Here is a 16674-nt window from a genome sequence, read left to right as displayed (position 1 = left end):
TGGCCTCCGGAGCGCGAAGGGACTGCCTGAGAGTGAATCCGGACACGCATCTCGTTGGCGAATCCCACTGGGGACGTATTCTCTATTGCATTTGTCGGTCCTAACAGAAGTCTGCAATCAGCTCACTGACGCGCCGAGTGTTAGAGAAGTTTTTGTTCCGCCAGCCCGGTTCACGCAGCCCGAGGGCTCGAATTCCTCACCTCGCTGCGCGGTCCTGTGCCAAGTGCGGCGGGGAGCGAAGAATTCTGTGCCTTGGGAGCGCGTTGGCGTCGTGTGACTCACAACTAGATCGCATCGTCTTGGTGACTCACACTGGCATTGCCAAAATTTTAAAGGTAGAAGGAATGTTAAAGATGATCTGACTCTAAATTTAAAAAAGAAAAATCTTTCTTAAAGGATCCTTGACACCTACCTGGTCGCTGGTCCCTTGCTTAAACATATTCAGTGATGGGGAGCCCGGAGCTGGTCCATAAATTTTTAATGCTTGAAAACGCCTGTCACAGATGTCCCTGGATTCCTGTTAGGCTGATTAAAAGAACAGCTCCATTATCTTCGCCTGGGTTCATTTTAGCCTGGCTAACAGAAGAGTGAATGAGTACACCTGACAAGCCCCCCCCCCCCCCCCGCCCTCTTCCTTCGGAGTCTGAGAAGCACTGATCCGTGGGAAGGATTGCTAGGATCAGGTAAGGTGTGTGCACGCACTGCCTCCCACCGCCAAAATACAGCCTCCACCACCAATACAACCACTACCCAAAATGAGACATGCCGGAGTAGTTTTAAGAGGCACAGAGGTAAGAAGAGAGTGGTGGTGTTCAAGTTGACAGTATTTTATTCAGTTATTTAACGATGACTATACAACAGACCATGTTCTAAGCACTTATAAATATTAACTCATTTAATTCTCATAACAATGCTGTGAGGTAGATAGATGTTGATTCTCATTATATAGACGAGGAAGCCAAGAATTAATGAGGTTAAGTAGCTTGTAGTGGGACTGAACTGCACATGTCAAACTGGGATTTGAACCCAGGCAGACTGGCTCTGGAGTCTGTGCTCTAAACTACCCCATATGCTGTGTCCTTTCTAGAAATTAGAAGTAGTGATGAGGTCAGCTAGTAGCAGGTACAGAGAAGAGAGTCTACCAGGGAAAAACAAGCTGGAAGGTGGTTGTAATCTGAAGAAATGGTAACTTTTTCACAGTATCACTGCTAAGAATGTATCAGTCCTACAGCTCTGCATTGTGTGATTCTGGGGTAAAAAGGGTGGTGGGAGTAGGCGAGTGGAGGAGGAATGCTGGGAGTTAACTAGAGGTCAGTTTCAAAAGGGGAAGGGCCACTTTTTATTCTTCCCTATTCAAGACTCATTCAGGCTCATAGCTGAGGTTCTGCATTCCACACATGATATATCCACATCAATATCTTTAGCACAATACCATAACTGATGATCCTAATGATAGATGAGCAAGAGTTAAATCATGCATAACATTTTTTAAGAGGTCTATAAAGCATGGCCAGAATACTGTTAACAGAGCAGAAAATTATGGAGTACAATTAAGAATGATTTTTAAGTTTCAGTGAATGTTGGCAGATTAAAATTACAGCTCTCTAGAAAACCCATGTCCAGGAGTCTCCCATTCTAGGATGCTGCATTATTTTCTAACCCATACTTCATAATCTTACCCATACTTCATAATTTTACCCATACTTCATAATCTTACCCATGGGAATATTTTATGTATTTTAAGAAAGCATTTGTTGTGTGCTTACTAGTTGTAAGGACACCTGTGTGCTTACTAGTTGCTGCTCTCTGAAGGTCTCTTCTAGTTGGGAGACAAACGAGGTACAGGACAGCACATGCCAAGTTTCAAATGAGCATTTTCAGTAGGAAATGATCCAAGAGCTCAGAGAAGGCACCATGAGTCGGGAATAATGCCGTAGAGGAGGTGGTCTTGAGGTGAACAAGAGAACTAGCATTCTACAGTTTGGTGGGTTTCTATCTGATACCATCTAACTTCCCTGACCCTCCACGTAAAAATTTTCGGGTTTACTGGGCTTTACTCTAGAAATGCAACGTAGAGTCAATATTAGACAATTGTGTGCAATTTTCTTCATTCACATATTAGAAAAGATATTTTTTCTTTTCAATAGATGCAGAAAAAGGGATTCAATTAAATTCAACTCCTAATCATGATAAAAAGCACTTAGCAAACTAAAAAAGTGTATCTGCAGAAAACCTACAGTTAACATTATAACAACAAGTCAAAATTAAAACAACCATTTTCTTTAAAACTAGAAGCAGGAGAAGGATGCCTGCTGTCACGTCTCTGATCAACGCTCTCCGGGAACTCCTAACCAGTGCAGCCAGACAAGGAGAAGTGAAAGGTGTAAACATAGAATCAGAACTTTCATTGTGATGCGATTATCTACATGGGAAACTCAAGAGTTTGCAAATAAGTTATAAACGTTAGAAGGTTTAGCCTATTCACTGAATATAGGACACTAAAGTCACCTCCATTTCTTTACATTATTAACACGGAAAAATAAATTCTAAAAATATATTAGAATAAAAATGAGGCTCCTAGGAATGTGTAGCAAAAGAGATGTCAAACTTCATGGAGAAAATTTTAAAATTTTATGGAAAGCCAAAGCAGGTCTAAATAAATGGGAGAGGGGCACTGTTCAGATGCATTGATATTATAGGCACATCAGTTTTCCTTATTAGTCATACATTTAATACAATTCCACTGAAAATTTCAACAAGATTTTTATTTTTATTTTTTTAAAGATTTCATTTATTTATTTTTAGAGACGGGAAGGGAAAGAAAAAAAGAGGGGGCGAGAGACATCAATGTGTGATTGCCACAACCCAGGCATGTGCCCTGACTGGGATTTGAACTTGCAACCTTTTGGTTTGCAGGCCCGCGCTCAATCCACTGAGCTACACCAGCCAGGGCTTTCAACAGGATTTTTAGAGGTAGAATTTAATGAAGGTAACTCTAAAATTTATATGAAAGAGTAAAGAGCCAAGAATACCCAGAAGAGAAGCAGGGTGGATGCATTTACTCTACCAGATTTCAAAATGTGGGAAGCTATAGTAAATTAAAGCAACGTGGGTATAAGATGAGATGGGCAGATAACACTAGTGAAACGTAATGGAGAACCTAGAAAAAGAGCCACACGCATATGGAAACTCAGTAAATCACGGAGTTGGCGCTGCCGGTCAGTGGGAAAATCGGGTTTGGGACAATTGGTTATCTAAATCAAAACACATGAGAGTGGATCCATACCCTTAAGAGAAACTGCTGCTTCTGTGTGTTAGAGACATGCATTAACTTTGATCTTTTTTTTTTCTCATGGCCCTAAACCGGAAACAACCCAAATGTCTTTTAACAGTGGGATGTTTAAATGAATTGTGCTATGTTTATACAGTGAGATACTATACGGCAGTGGAATGAATGAACCACAGGTATGATTATCAATACAGATGAATCTCAAAAACATAGTGTTGAATGAAAAAAAATTAAAGGTTCAAAACCAAGCAAAATAAAACCATATATTATTTAGGGATATAACTAATGTGCAGTAGTTGTAAGGGACAGATGAACACAGAATCAGGATGGTGTTTTTTTTCTGGGGAGAGGGATGGGGGTGACGTAGAAAGGGAGGGGCCCACCACACACACGGGCCGTCGGGGCCTCTGGCAATGTTCTCTCAAGTTTGGCAAAGGTTGCATGGTTGCATGCATACATCTTCGTTTCATTTCTTTAAGCTGTGTGTATCTGTTATATAAACTCATTTGTTACATATTTTCTAACTTAGACTTTTTTTAAAGCTCTGGGCTAAGTCCCAAACATATTTTCTGCAGTACAGCTCCCTACCTTCTTTAATAATCACTTTATTCTTCCTGTCAAAACTCCCACTTCCAGTCTTAAAATGTTTTCTTGCAAGGAAGGGAGGAGGGGGATCTGCCACACAACTCCACCCTAGTGTGGAATGTTATTCTACCACCCACGAGTCTTTTCCTGTCTGTGATAGATTCAGTCCATTCACCAATGTACAGACCCTTTACATTTCTGAGTAGCTCACCCGTCTTCCCATTTTCCTCTGCAATATCCTGCAAGCTTTTCAGGATCCTTGTCTCACTAAGCTGGAGATAAATAGGGTGCACCTGGGGCCCTCTTTGCCAATTTGTGTGTGTGAATATATATGTGTTTTTGATTGCAAAGATAAAACACACAACCCTGGCTGGGTGGCTCAGTTGGTTGGTGTGTTGTCCTGTACACCAGGCAGGTTGCAGGTCCGATTCCTGGTCAGGGCACATACCTAGGTTGCGGGCTTGGTACCCAGCTGGGGTGTGGAGGGAAGGCAAGTGATTATGTTTCTCTTTCACATTGATGCTTCTCTCCCCCCCCCTTTTCCTCCCCACCCCAGCCTCTCTAAAATCAATAAACATATCTTAGGGTGAGGGTTAAAATAATGAATGAAAAACAGAAAGATAAAACACAAAATTCAAACAATAAAATGGTGTATAAAGTAAGTGAAAGTGCTCTTCTTTTTGCTTCTTAAAGCATCTCCCATGGTTTGGTGTGCTTTCTTTCGTGTTGGTTTCTATAGCTGATTAGCTGTTTTTTGTGTCTCATAATTTTAAGCATTTACTGAAAAATGTTGACAAAAGAACATCCAGCCTTAAGAAAAAGTCTTATAAGAGTTTGTTTGAGCCAAATTGATGACAATTGCCGGGAAGCAAAATCTGAACGGATTGAGGAAATGCTCTGGAGAATGGCAGTTTTGCAGCTCATTTTGGAGTAAATCTATCACAGACAGGAAAAGACGTCAAAATCAAAGAGGGAGATATAAGAAGGGATTACATGAAATCCACGGGCAGTGGATTAGGAGGTAGGAAAAAGCAAAGCAGAGAATCTCTGGGATTAGATAAAAGTCAAAACAGGGAGACACATACTTCTTTTACATTGGTGAGTACAGGACAGTCAACATTCACAGAGCAGAGAGAAGGTATGTGGGGAACAAGGCATGGATGTGGTTGGTGCCCCAGTCCTGCGGTTGTGCCTTCGAGGGTTCTGGAAAAGATTATTCTGACATTCCGAAGGTATGTCATTCTAGATGCAAAAAGACAGTAGACAATTTCGGAGGTGAATACTGACCCTTGTGAAGGATGCTTACCAGCCTAGAACGTGACTACCCACCATGACCCCCTCTTGGTTAGGAATTTTTACGTTTAGACCACCCCATGTGGTTACTTTCAGTCTCTGGGTTTGTAAGACCCACCATGCAGGCCTCCCCCGAGCTTTTCAGGCTTACTCTGTGGCCCGTTTGTCATCCACCTGAGTTAAGCCCAGAGACAAATGTCTCTGTTCTGGACTGGCTTCCTTACTCTTTAGGTCCCAGGGAAGTATGGCTTTGTTCTTTCATCTGGGCTATGGCCAGTTTCGTTTCATTTAGTTTGTTTTTTCTTCCTGGTCTTCACTTACTACTGCCTTGCCTCCCCACAAAATAAGTAAGTAAACTAAGAAAATCCATTTCGACCAAGAGATTGCTATCCAATATTCTAGAAAATAAGAATAACAGTACAACCAAGAGGAAAGAATAGAGATTCTAGACGTTTAAACAGTATGTTATCTAACAATTAGGTGGTGCTTACTGTACACCAGACACTCTTCTACGTGCTGTACTTACATTGACTAATTTACTCCCTACAATGACTTGACGGGATGGGTGTGCATGTCCTTCCTGCTTTTACAGGTGAGAACACTGAGTCACAGAAAGGTGAGACGACTTGCCACATGGCAGGGCCCGAATTCCAGCCCAGGCAAAGTGACACCAGAGGTCACGCTCTTAAGCGCAAGGATATACTTTGTTAGAGATTAGTACTTCTTGACACCCTCTGTTAGAAGGTATCAAGTAAGCCCCAGTTCTTACCCCACAGCAGAGTTCTTCAGTGTATCAGATTCTCTTTCTTTCCCCATGGGATGCCTTCTCTGCCCCCAGTTTTGCTTCGTTCGGGCATCCTCGAGACCAGTGTCCGGGCAGCTCCAGGTCGTGACTCCTGATATAATATGCCTCCCACTTTGCAGAATAATAGCTAAATTATTATCGGGCACATCAAGTAATTTACAGGGCACTTTCACCAGCTTTTTCCCTTGATCCTTAACACAATCCTGGGAGGAAAGAGAAAGTGTAGTGATTAAGAGTGTAGGCACCTTACTGGCTCTGTGATCTGTCTTCCAGTTTGAGGTTCTTTATCTGTAAAATGAGGGTGATAATAGGATCTCCCTCCTGGAGATAGAACCGCTAAATGACTTAATACATGTAAAACAAGTAAAATCGTGCCTGCTGCTGTTGGCCTGAATGTTAAATGCTGCCTGTTATTGTTTTCATGATGAGGAAACTGAAGTTAGATCTGAATTTTGTAAAACTGTGTGTTTAAGTATATGCACAAAACAAGACTGAAAGCATTAGGCCCAAATGCTCACGGGGTAGTAGAATCATGGGTGATTGTTTTCTTCAGCCTTTCCTGATTTGCCAATCTTTTTTTTTAAACAGGTATAATTTTTGAAACTCCCTTTTTAAAGGTTTCAGTGTAATTTGAGGAAAGAAGTAGAACTTTTAGTATGGAATTTTGTAAATTTGACTTGGCTCCTCCGTCCATTTTAAAGGCATCCCTGGGTTGGGACTGAATGCTTTCTGGACTGCTTGGAGTAAGGGGAAGACAGCCACACCTAATCAATCGAATGCACTGGGGAGGGTGCTTGTAGTGACAGCTAAATGGGTGTTTCAGAACTGAACAATAGTTGGTATCTTAGCGTAACTGCAGGATCCTTTCTTCACGATTGCATTTTTAAAGTTTTATGTAAATAAAGGATTTAACAAACAGCTTATACTCTTTTTTACTAGGGAGTCTCTTCCAAGTTGTTCCTCCTGTCTCCAGGTGGTAGGAAGAGTTCCCTGGCCTGTCAGGTGTGGAGAAGAACTAAGCCAGTGCTATAGGATTCATATTTGTTTCCCTGCTCCCCAGCAGCATGTCCCACGTCATCCTCAAAATTCAACCATAGCAACTCCTCTTTGACATGAAGACCTAATGGCTTGAGAGAACACTTTATTTTAAAGAAAATGGTCTGCAGCCCTTCAAAATAGATTAGGAACTTTGCAAACCCCCCCCCCCCCCACTAAAGGGCGTTGCCTAAAGTACTGGGCGGGCTTCGGTGTCAGACAACCTGGGTTCACATTCCAAACTAGGCCACTTCTTAGCTGCGTGAGCCAATACTTCATTTCACTCACCCTCAGTTTTCTTATCTTTAATAATACCCAAGGATTAAATAAAGGACCTAATTATAATATATCTTGAGTGCTTACCATAGACCAGGTACTTTGTTGAACAGAATAGACGTGGATCATTTTATTTAATTCTCTCATCAACATCCCAAGGCAGCGGAGGCAGCGTGGCTGAGTGGCTCAGGGGCGAGGCTCTGGGGCTCGGTTCCTGGAGGCAGACTGCCCCCTTGATGTCCAGTTTCTTTACTCTCCGTGGTGTCCGCGTTCCTCATTTGTGAAATTTCTGCTTCACTGGGGGTTTGTGAAGCGTTATAGGGTGGTATTTCTTTTTTCTTTCTTTGTGTGTGTGTGTATATGTGTGTGTTTTGTTGTTCTAGCGTAGTATTTAAAAGTATGGCCTTTGCTACCATTACCCTGATATAAAATCCAGATGAAGACACTGCAAGCAGAGAAAACTATAGGCCAATATCCCTGCTGGAGGTGGGCAAAAAATTATCAACAAAATACTAGCAAACCAGATTCAATAGCACATTAAAAGGAGCATAAAGCCCTGGTTGGTGTGGCTCAGTGAATTGAGTGCTGGCCTGGTCGCTGGTTCCATTCCCAGTCAGGGCACGTGCCTGGGTTGTGGGCCAGGTCCCCAGTAGGGGTCACGTAAAAGGCAACCACACATGGATGTGACATTGATTTTTCTTATAAGAGAAATAAGTTTCGGGGATCTAATGTAGAGCATGGTGACTATAGTTAACAATGCTGAATTACATACTTGAGAGTCAGGAAGAGTAGATTTTACGTGTTGTCACCACACACACACACACACACATACACATTATGTGAGGTCTTGGAGGTGTTAATGAACCCTATTTTGGTAATCATTTGCAATATACACACGTATCAAACTTACACATGTAAGCTTGGCACATTGTATACAAACTTACACAATGTTATATGTTAATTATATCTCAGTAAACCTGGAAAAAAAGTATGGCCTCAGAGTCAAGTTATCTTAGCTTTACCGCTTATTAGCTGCGTGACCTTAAAAACACATCTTTTAATGTGAGTTTCCTTACCTGTCAAAGGAGGATAAAGTAGTGCCTGGGTCCTAAGAGTGTTGTGAAGATTAAATTAGATTACTTACGCAAAGCGCTTTTCTGTGAGCCTGCCACACAGAGATGTGAGTGTGTGGTCAACGAGCCCTCTTTCTCATGCCACACATTTAGAGGTCTTCCTTGAGAACACCAATCTAACCCATTAAGCAAGTCATATACAGGGTCCAGCACAAATAATGCCCCCCTTTTATTACGAAGTCTTTTATTACAAAATCATAGCATGCAATTTTGTATCATAACAATATCATGCTCAAGCACACCACATGCCATTTTAGGTGAAATGTTCAAGTTAAACTATAAATTATTACGCCCATATTAGTACCCTGCCAACCACACGCAGGCAGGGGCTACTTCTGCTGGAGGCCGTGCATCCCAGACATGCCCTGTTAGTCCATTCTCTTCCATCCTGACTATTGCCACCCGGGTCCAAGCCAGTGCCATCTTTTACCCGGGCTGCTGCAACAGCTTCCTCACTGGTCTCCCTGCTCCCGCTTTTGCCACTGGAGCAATTACTTCTCCCCCAGCAGACAGTGTTCTTTTTCAGCACGTCCATTTGGGAATGCATTAGTTATTTACTGCTGCTAAATAAATTACCCCCGCATTAATAGTTTAAAACAGCCACCATTTATGATCTTGATTTCTGTGTGTGTCAGGAATTTGAGAGTGGCCCGCCCGGGTGGTTCCTGACCACTCATGTGTGGTGGCCGGAGGCCTCGGTTCCCGGTCACGGCAGCCGGCCACACCAGGCTGGTCAGTCGTCCTCATGACATGGCCACTGGCTTCCCCTAGAAGTGAGTAACCTCAGAGAGGGAGTAAGATGGGAACAGAAGTGTCACTATGACCTGCCCTCAAAAGTAACATGCTGTCACTTCTTTCTTCTAAGTTCAGCCCGGACCGAAGGAGAGAGGAATGAGGCTCCACCTCTTGAGAGGTGAAGGCCGGAGAATCTGTGGAGACACATCCAAACCCTTTCCTGCTCAGACGCCCTGCAGTGACGTCCCATCACTCTCCCCGCAAACACAGCTCTTTACTCCAAGTCGCAGCCTTAACAGCTGGTCCCTGCCCACCTGTTGGTATCGGCTTAAGCCTTGCTCTCTGGCCCACCATTCTTTAACCACTTCTGCTCTTACCTCATTCCCGAGGGGAGTCCCTCCCTTTTCAAACAATTATTTCTGCCTAGAATGCTTTATTCCCCCAAGGTTTGCCAGCCTGGCTACTTGGTATCATTTAGGTTTCAGCTTAAATATCATTTTCTCATGAAAGAAGATCAGCTGATCTCAGGTAGCTACACATACTTTTTATCACATTATCCTATTTTAATATTTTTGCATAGCATGTTTACAAAAGATGTTTTATTTACCTATTTACGTGATTATTGTATTTCCCCAGACACTAGAATATAAGCTCCATGAAAGCATGGGCCTTTCTTGTTAATTGCTGTGTTTCATCATTATTCAGAATTTTATTTGGCATAAGACAGTTGTGCAACAAATACATTTTGTATGATTAAATTACTGTTGTTATTATTCCATTAGACTGTTCACCAGATGGAGGCAGGGTTTGTAGTGTTTACTGATGCATCCTCGGGACCTGGCATCTTGGAAATAACCAAAATTTGAAAAACAATATTATAGATGAGGAAATTTGGAGAAGTAAAATGAATTTGCATAGGTCCTTTAGCTGGTAAAGGTACACAGCCAGGTCTTCCCGATTCTAAACTATTAGTGTCATAGCACTGCTCAGAGAGGGATTCCTTCCCTCTTCTCTTAACTGTCTGTCTGGCCTTTGTTCATGTACTTACATAAATCATTTCAAAGTCATGCTCAGTGGACATGTACTATTTGGGATCTGTATCTTTTTATGTAACATGTTTTAAATGTATCTGTCGGCAGAGTCCATGTGCTAATTTTATAAGACGCCTTGAAGATTTTCTTTCAACCAGCTCGTCACCTTTTGTATTTTATTTCAGGGGCTGGCAGCAGGTGTTCAGACTCTTGGTATTTCATTAGCTTTGAGTCTACAACAAAACTCAGAGAAGCATGAAACAGATTATAGTGGTTATTCTCGGTACCTACTTAATTCAGTAAACATGTAGGGCACACGTACCGTTTTGTACGAGCTACGGACTGGGCAGTAGAGTGGGGCGCAAGGTGAAGGTGCTGTCTCCACCCTCATAGCAGCCCAAGTCTAGCAGAGGAACTAGACCTGAAGTGCTTTGATTCTCTGTGGATTCTTTGATTGTAATCATCTGGCCTCTCCTACTTTTCTCCCGTCTTAAAGATTTGGTGAAATAGCTGGAGGGTTTCGGGAACTGTATGCCCCAGATGTCTGCCCTTTCCTAAACTTGGGGTTGTTATTAATGGGAACATCGTCCCGAGGAGGGATACAGGATGCTTTCCTGGTTGCCTCTGGGTCGGAGCATTAAACTATCGGTTTAGTCTGTCAGCCTTGTCCGGTACGCTGGGCTTCATTGACTTGGTCTTTGTGATTTAGCTTTAAAAAAGTTATTGATATAAAATTTAAACATGTTGCTCTCCTATCTTATTTTTAGATTACCACACTTATCAATCATAAAGATAATACCAAAAAGTCTGATAAAACTCTGCAAGCAATTCAGCGTGTAGGACAAGCTGTCAACTTGGCAGTTGGAAGATTTGTGAAAGTAGGGGAGGCGATAGCCAATGAAAACTGGGATTTGAAAGAAGAAATAAACATTGCCTGTATTGAAGCGAAACAAGCAGGTATGTGGATGTCGATATCGAAGCCTGTTCATAGCAATTTTATTGCTTTGGGTATGGTAACAAATTATCGTCTTATTTTGAATAAAGATGTGTACTGTGATTTAGCCCCATTATTACAGATGCCAGGGACATTAAAGGCCTGCATAGCTCCTAAGACTGTTGAACTTCTCTAGGCTCAAGTCCTAAACCTGAAAATTGAACTCTTTCCCTGGGCATGGTAGTGGTCTACCACCATCAGCCATTGAAATGCAGGAGAGAGAGGAGTTTGAGGCCTGGACTCCACCTCTGAGGAGCACGTTAGCCTACTGGTCACCGTGTAGGGAATGGAAATTAGAATTAGCATGTGCCTGTACCCAGCAGCAGACAAACCTTAGGGACCTCAAAGTTCACGATGTCTCACACATTCTCTACAGCTGGTGGCTGAGAAGCCTAAAAGAACCTGGGGTTTTTGGTAGATTCAACTTTGTTGAAGTGTCATTTATCCATTTATTCTTTTCATGAATATCTACTGAATGCTGGCTCTATGCCAGGCATTTTTCTAGGCCATAGGGATATAGCTCTGTCCAAATTGGTCAAAAGCCTGCTCTCATGGAGCTTGGATTCTAGTAAGGGAGACATACTTCTGTCCAGTGAATGAGGCCATAAACGAATGAATGAATAGATACATAATGTCAGGTAGTGATAGTTATCACTGAGGAAATGATGAAGCAGAGTAACGGTTAGGAGCCAATGGAAGTGTATTTTAAACAGGGTAGATGCCGTCAGCACTGTGGGCTGGATAATTGCTTGTTGATAATTCTTTGTTAGGGGTAGGAGCTGTCCTGTGTGCCGTAAACCACAGCCACACAAGGCCCATGGGCCGAATCCAGCCCTCCACCTTGTTTCTACCCAGCAACAGCGCCGAGCCTCACTTAACTGTGAAGGAATAGTTACATTTATACAGTCCTAAAGTTATATTTGGCCCTTTAAAGGCAACCATGAGGCTGGTGTGGCCCCTGGTAAAAATGAGTCTGACACCCCTGCCTAGACCGTTGAGCAGAATCCCTAGCTTCTACCTATTAGGTCCCAGTAGCTCCCCTATCATGACAACCCACAATGTCCCCAGACATCACCAAATGTCCGTTGCAGGGCTGAAATGGCCCCCAGTTGAGAACTACTGAGATAGGGGGTCAGGAAGCCCCTCTGAGGAAGTAAAATTAGAGCACAGACTGCGATGAAATGGGAGCCCAGCTATGTGGATATCTGGGGGAAGGGCCTCCCTGGCAAAGAGAGAGCAAAACCAGGTATGGCCTTCCAGGCACAGGTAGGAACTTTGGATAGTGTTCTAAGTGTAGCAGGGGGCTAGTGGAAGCTTTGGTGTAGGGTAGCAGCATAATCTCATGTATGTTTTAAAGGGGTGGGTGGTGGCTGCTATATGGAGAACAGGTGTGAGGAGGTCTGAGGGTGAAATCAGAGAGACCAGTGAAGAGGCTGTGGCGGTAGCTCAGGTGACGGATCGTGGTGACTCAGACCGGGTGATAGCATTTGGCGGGGGTGAAAAGAGGCTGCATTTGGTTATATTGCCAAGGTGATGCCAATAGTTTAGCTGTGGGATATGATGGGAAGAAGAGTCAAGGTTTGGAGTGTGAACAGCTGGGCAAATGACGGTGCTATTTACTGGCACGGGCAACCCTGAGGGAGGAGCAGGTGTTTGGGGGCATCCTGGGGGCAAGGGCGTGGGTGAGATAAGGCCAAGCAGTATAGAGAGGCCAGCTGGACCGTACACGGTTCTGTATGTCACATGGATGACTTCGGGTATTATTCTGTAGGTGACAGGTTTGGGACTTTTGAGCCAGGTGGAAGACATAGAGCTTTGTGTCAGAAATCTTTCTGGTGGCATGCCTAGAGGAAATGAACAAATAAGAGCTGACTGAGAGACGGTGGGGACGGAAGGCTGGGTCATTAATATGGAAGATTTTACGTGCAAAGCAGTGTCTTAGTGATAGACGGAGCGGGAAGGCTCCACAAATACTCACTAAGGCGGTTAAACAGCTAGAACTTGGTTATTGATTAAAGGAAAGGGAGGGTTCTGGTTTGACTCTTGACTCTTTTCTCACTGGGTAGAGAATAGAGCTTGTGTGGAGGGCAGGGGGTGACCCTTATTTTATTTATAATTTATATTTTGCCACACATTTAAAAGGATTTGAAATAGCTTACAAAAAAGGTTTATGTTCAATAAACCTATTAAAAATAGGAGATGGCAATAAACTAGAAACTTCAGCCAACTGTTATTCCAATTAAGCATGAAATTTATGTTTGTACTTCCTGAAAGGCAAGACAGAAATGTGGGAAAGAAAGGGTTATGTAATTCTCGCTGTTGAAAGGAAACAAACCAGCTTGTCAAGAGGAGAGCGACTTTTTTTTTTCCCTGCCACTACATTATTGTGTGGGCACTTATACAAAAGATGTTGCCTAATACAGTGGACAGAAACGATCTTCATGTTACTATTTCTATTATAGCAACCCTTTATTAAAACAAGAGCGGAGTCTTTTAATGAAGGGCAGCCGGAGTCCTACTCACCTTACGGGCTTTGTCGTGTGTCACTGTGCTCGGGCGCAGGGTGAGGAAGGAGACGTGGGGCCCTGACCTGAGTAGGCCGCGCTCGGGACTCTGGAAGCCTAGGCAGCTCCATACATGAGGCTTAGGAAGCCGCCTGATGTCATGGGCTCCACATCCTGTCTCTTCTCATCTGAAGTGTCCTTTCCCGTCTCGAGAGCTGCCTCTTACACTCAGGGAGGAGAATGAACATGGTGCCTCCCGTCTTCTCTTAAGATGTGCGCATTTCAGACTTAAATAACTCCCGAAATGCTTCCAGCCCACTCAGCCCATGCCTATCATTGCCCACCCTGGGCCTTTAGTGTTCCTTGGAGAAAAATGGTGTAAAATAGTGGTAAAGAACTGGGTCTTCGGAGTCAGACCGCCTGGATTTTTGTCCCAACTCCGCCAATTGCTAGCCGTGTGGTATGGGGCAAGCCAGAACACTTTTTAAAACTCAGTTTTCTCGTCTATGTAGTAGGGATAATGTGAGTGTTCATAGAAGCGTTTTGATATAATGCGTGTATACATTTGGCCCATAGAATGTGCTCAATAAATATTAGTCGTCATTATAATAATTATTTTTTACTTCTCTTTCCCGGCGTTAAACTCTTGCTGTGTGTTTTCACTTTTTACTTGGCTGCCAGTCAAGTTTCATCTTTTATATGGGAGCTCAATAAATATTTGTATTTTGCTCATTTGGGTTTTGCGTTAAGGTCCAACACAAGCTAGTTACACATAAATTAAAAGCGACAGCCACGAAGCCAAGTCTCTGCCCATCGTGCACATGCCCTTGGAGATTAGAGAGAAGTCTGGATTTTAATTTCAGTGTGCCTTACCCCCGATCTGACATCTCCCCCTTGGCTTTCTTTTTAGGAGAAACCATTGCAGCACTCACAGATGTGAGCAACTTGAATCACCCAGAGTCTGGTGGCCAGATCACAATTTTTACAGACAAAACAGGAGTTATAAAGGCTGCAAGGCTGCTGCTTTCCTCAGTGACAAAGGTGTTGTTGCTGGCAGACCGAGTGGTCATTAAGCAGATAATAACATCGAGAAATAAGGTACTTCCCTTTCCGGTGTTTTTATACTGGGTCTTTCAGGGTTGCTCAAAAAAAATTTTTTTTAGGTTAGTTGCAGGAAATTTGGCAATGCTTGTCTATTTTAATTGTTTAATTAACAATTTAGTTCTCTAATAATTGTTTAATTATAACTAATTGTCTGCAGCTTGAAAGTGCTGTTTCTTCTATACCTGTTAATTCCTAAATGATGTGTGTGCTGGGCCTAAACTTTTAGAAAACTATTATCTACTCTTTGAGACTTACTGGTGAAAGCCTTTTATGAACACATATTCAGAGAGGAAAGCTGAACACCACGACAAAACCTAAGTGATAAAAGTGCTGAATCTCTTAGTACCTTTTTTTCCAAGTCAGGGAGCAACAATGGATAAGCTTAAGAAAACATTGTCTCCCGAAACCGCATTTATCCACACACCACAGAATTTGTCTATGGAAGGTCCCTAAATATTACTGAATAGTTACAAAACTTAGGGAATAGATTTAAATTCTTCCAGTGTCTCAGATAATATGGTTCCTTGATCATCTGGGAAGCCAGGCTGTGTACCGTTACTTCTTTGCCTGCATAACTCACTGGGCAAGGAGGAGAGCAATTGGCCAGGGAAGGGACAGTCCCCGTAGGGTTTGGGGACAAAGCTTCCTGATGAGTGTTGAGTGAATCAGAAATGTGAGTTTAAAGAGAAAAAGAAATTGGAGAGGCGAATGGACCGGGCAGTGCTGGAGGAATAAAAATAACGCCGCTCTCTGGGAAAGAGGGGGGTTGGGGGGTGCGGTTCTGCTCAGCGGAGGTGGGGCCGTTGCCTTATCCGCGCTAGTGGCCTGCACTTCCTGAGCTGCCCGGGCAGATTAACGCGCCAGGCATCCATCATGTCCTCATTAGAAATAAGTAAACACAGGATATCTGTGTTTTCTTTACCTATCTGCGTCCGACTAAAACTAATCCAGTAGCGTTATTTGAGAGAAACACATTTGAAAGGATGTTTCGCTTCTATTTACCTTATTTCTAATTTGAAGAATACGCATGACATTTTCTGTTGCCTCTACTGCAGGTTCTGCTCTCTGTTCACCCCTGGCTGCCCAAAGCTTCTTGGCAGTTAGTTTATTGAACAGGCAGTTCCTGACTGATCCACACTGTTTTGCTGTTCCTGAAGCCCCCAGACCTCCCTTTGCACTCTGCAGATGGCATCCTTGCACTGCCCTGAGCAGAACGGGTTCCCGATTCTGGCTCACTGAACCTTAAAGCTTCTGCAGACCGTCTCTTATCCTCACCCGCTTCCCTGTCCTCTGAGGGTTGTATTACCTTAGTCCTACCTATTCTCACCCTGTCCCGAATGTGCTGCCTAAATGATTTCTTCTCTTGTATATTTCCTTGTTTGTATTCTCCTGTATATTACTCCCTTCTTTTACTTTTTCCTTTTAATTTCCAAGTAAGCCCAAGTCTCCCCATCCTAAAAACAGATCACCCTTTAGAATTCTAACCTTCGAATCTGCCTCTGCTTCTCCGAGCCCCGCTGGCCAACTCCTTCTCAGACTCCCCTTCCTCCGCTTTCCCTTCGAAGAGAAACTCTCTTTTTTCCTTTCCCTACTTTGTCTTGACATCTCAGTCTCTCTCACACCTATACCCGATAATAAAATACTCTCTGTTTTGCAGGTTCTTGCAACTATGGAAAGACTGGAGAAAGTAAATAGCTTTCAAGAGTTTGTCCAAATATTCAGTCAGTTTGGAAACGAAATGGTGGAGTTTGCACACCTAACTGGAGATAGACAAAATGTATGTGTTGCTGCATTTTAAAGTTTTCCGATACATGCATACTTCTCTTGTGCACACCCGAGTTGTTTGTTCCCATTTCACACACTGGGAAAGGTCATACTTGCCTTCAAGGC

At 43.1% G+C, this 16674-nt stretch overlaps 1 protein-coding gene across 1 annotated transcript in view; it reads left to right on the top strand.

Moving 5' to 3' along the window:
* The window catches only part of CTNNAL1 (catenin alpha like 1), a 50261-nt gene that overhangs the window by 911 nt on the left and 32676 nt on the right, over positions 1-16674 (top strand). The window contains exons 2-4 of the mRNA XM_037047550.1: positions 10950-11139; positions 14591-14778; positions 16442-16561. Of these exons, the coding sequence (XP_036903445.1) occupies positions 10950-11139; positions 14591-14778; positions 16442-16561 (498 nt within the window). The remainder of the gene's footprint in view (positions 1-10949; positions 11140-14590; positions 14779-16441; positions 16562-16674) is intronic.

Source organism: Sturnira hondurensis, unplaced genomic scaffold (genome assembly GCF_014824575.4).
Source record: "Sturnira hondurensis isolate 20B ecotype Veracruz unplaced genomic scaffold, ASM1482457v3 Scaffold0006013, whole genome shotgun sequence".
Classification (NCBI taxonomy): domain Eukaryota; kingdom Metazoa; phylum Chordata; class Mammalia; order Chiroptera; family Phyllostomidae; genus Sturnira; species Sturnira hondurensis.
This window is presented reverse-complemented; position numbering and strand designations above follow the sequence as displayed.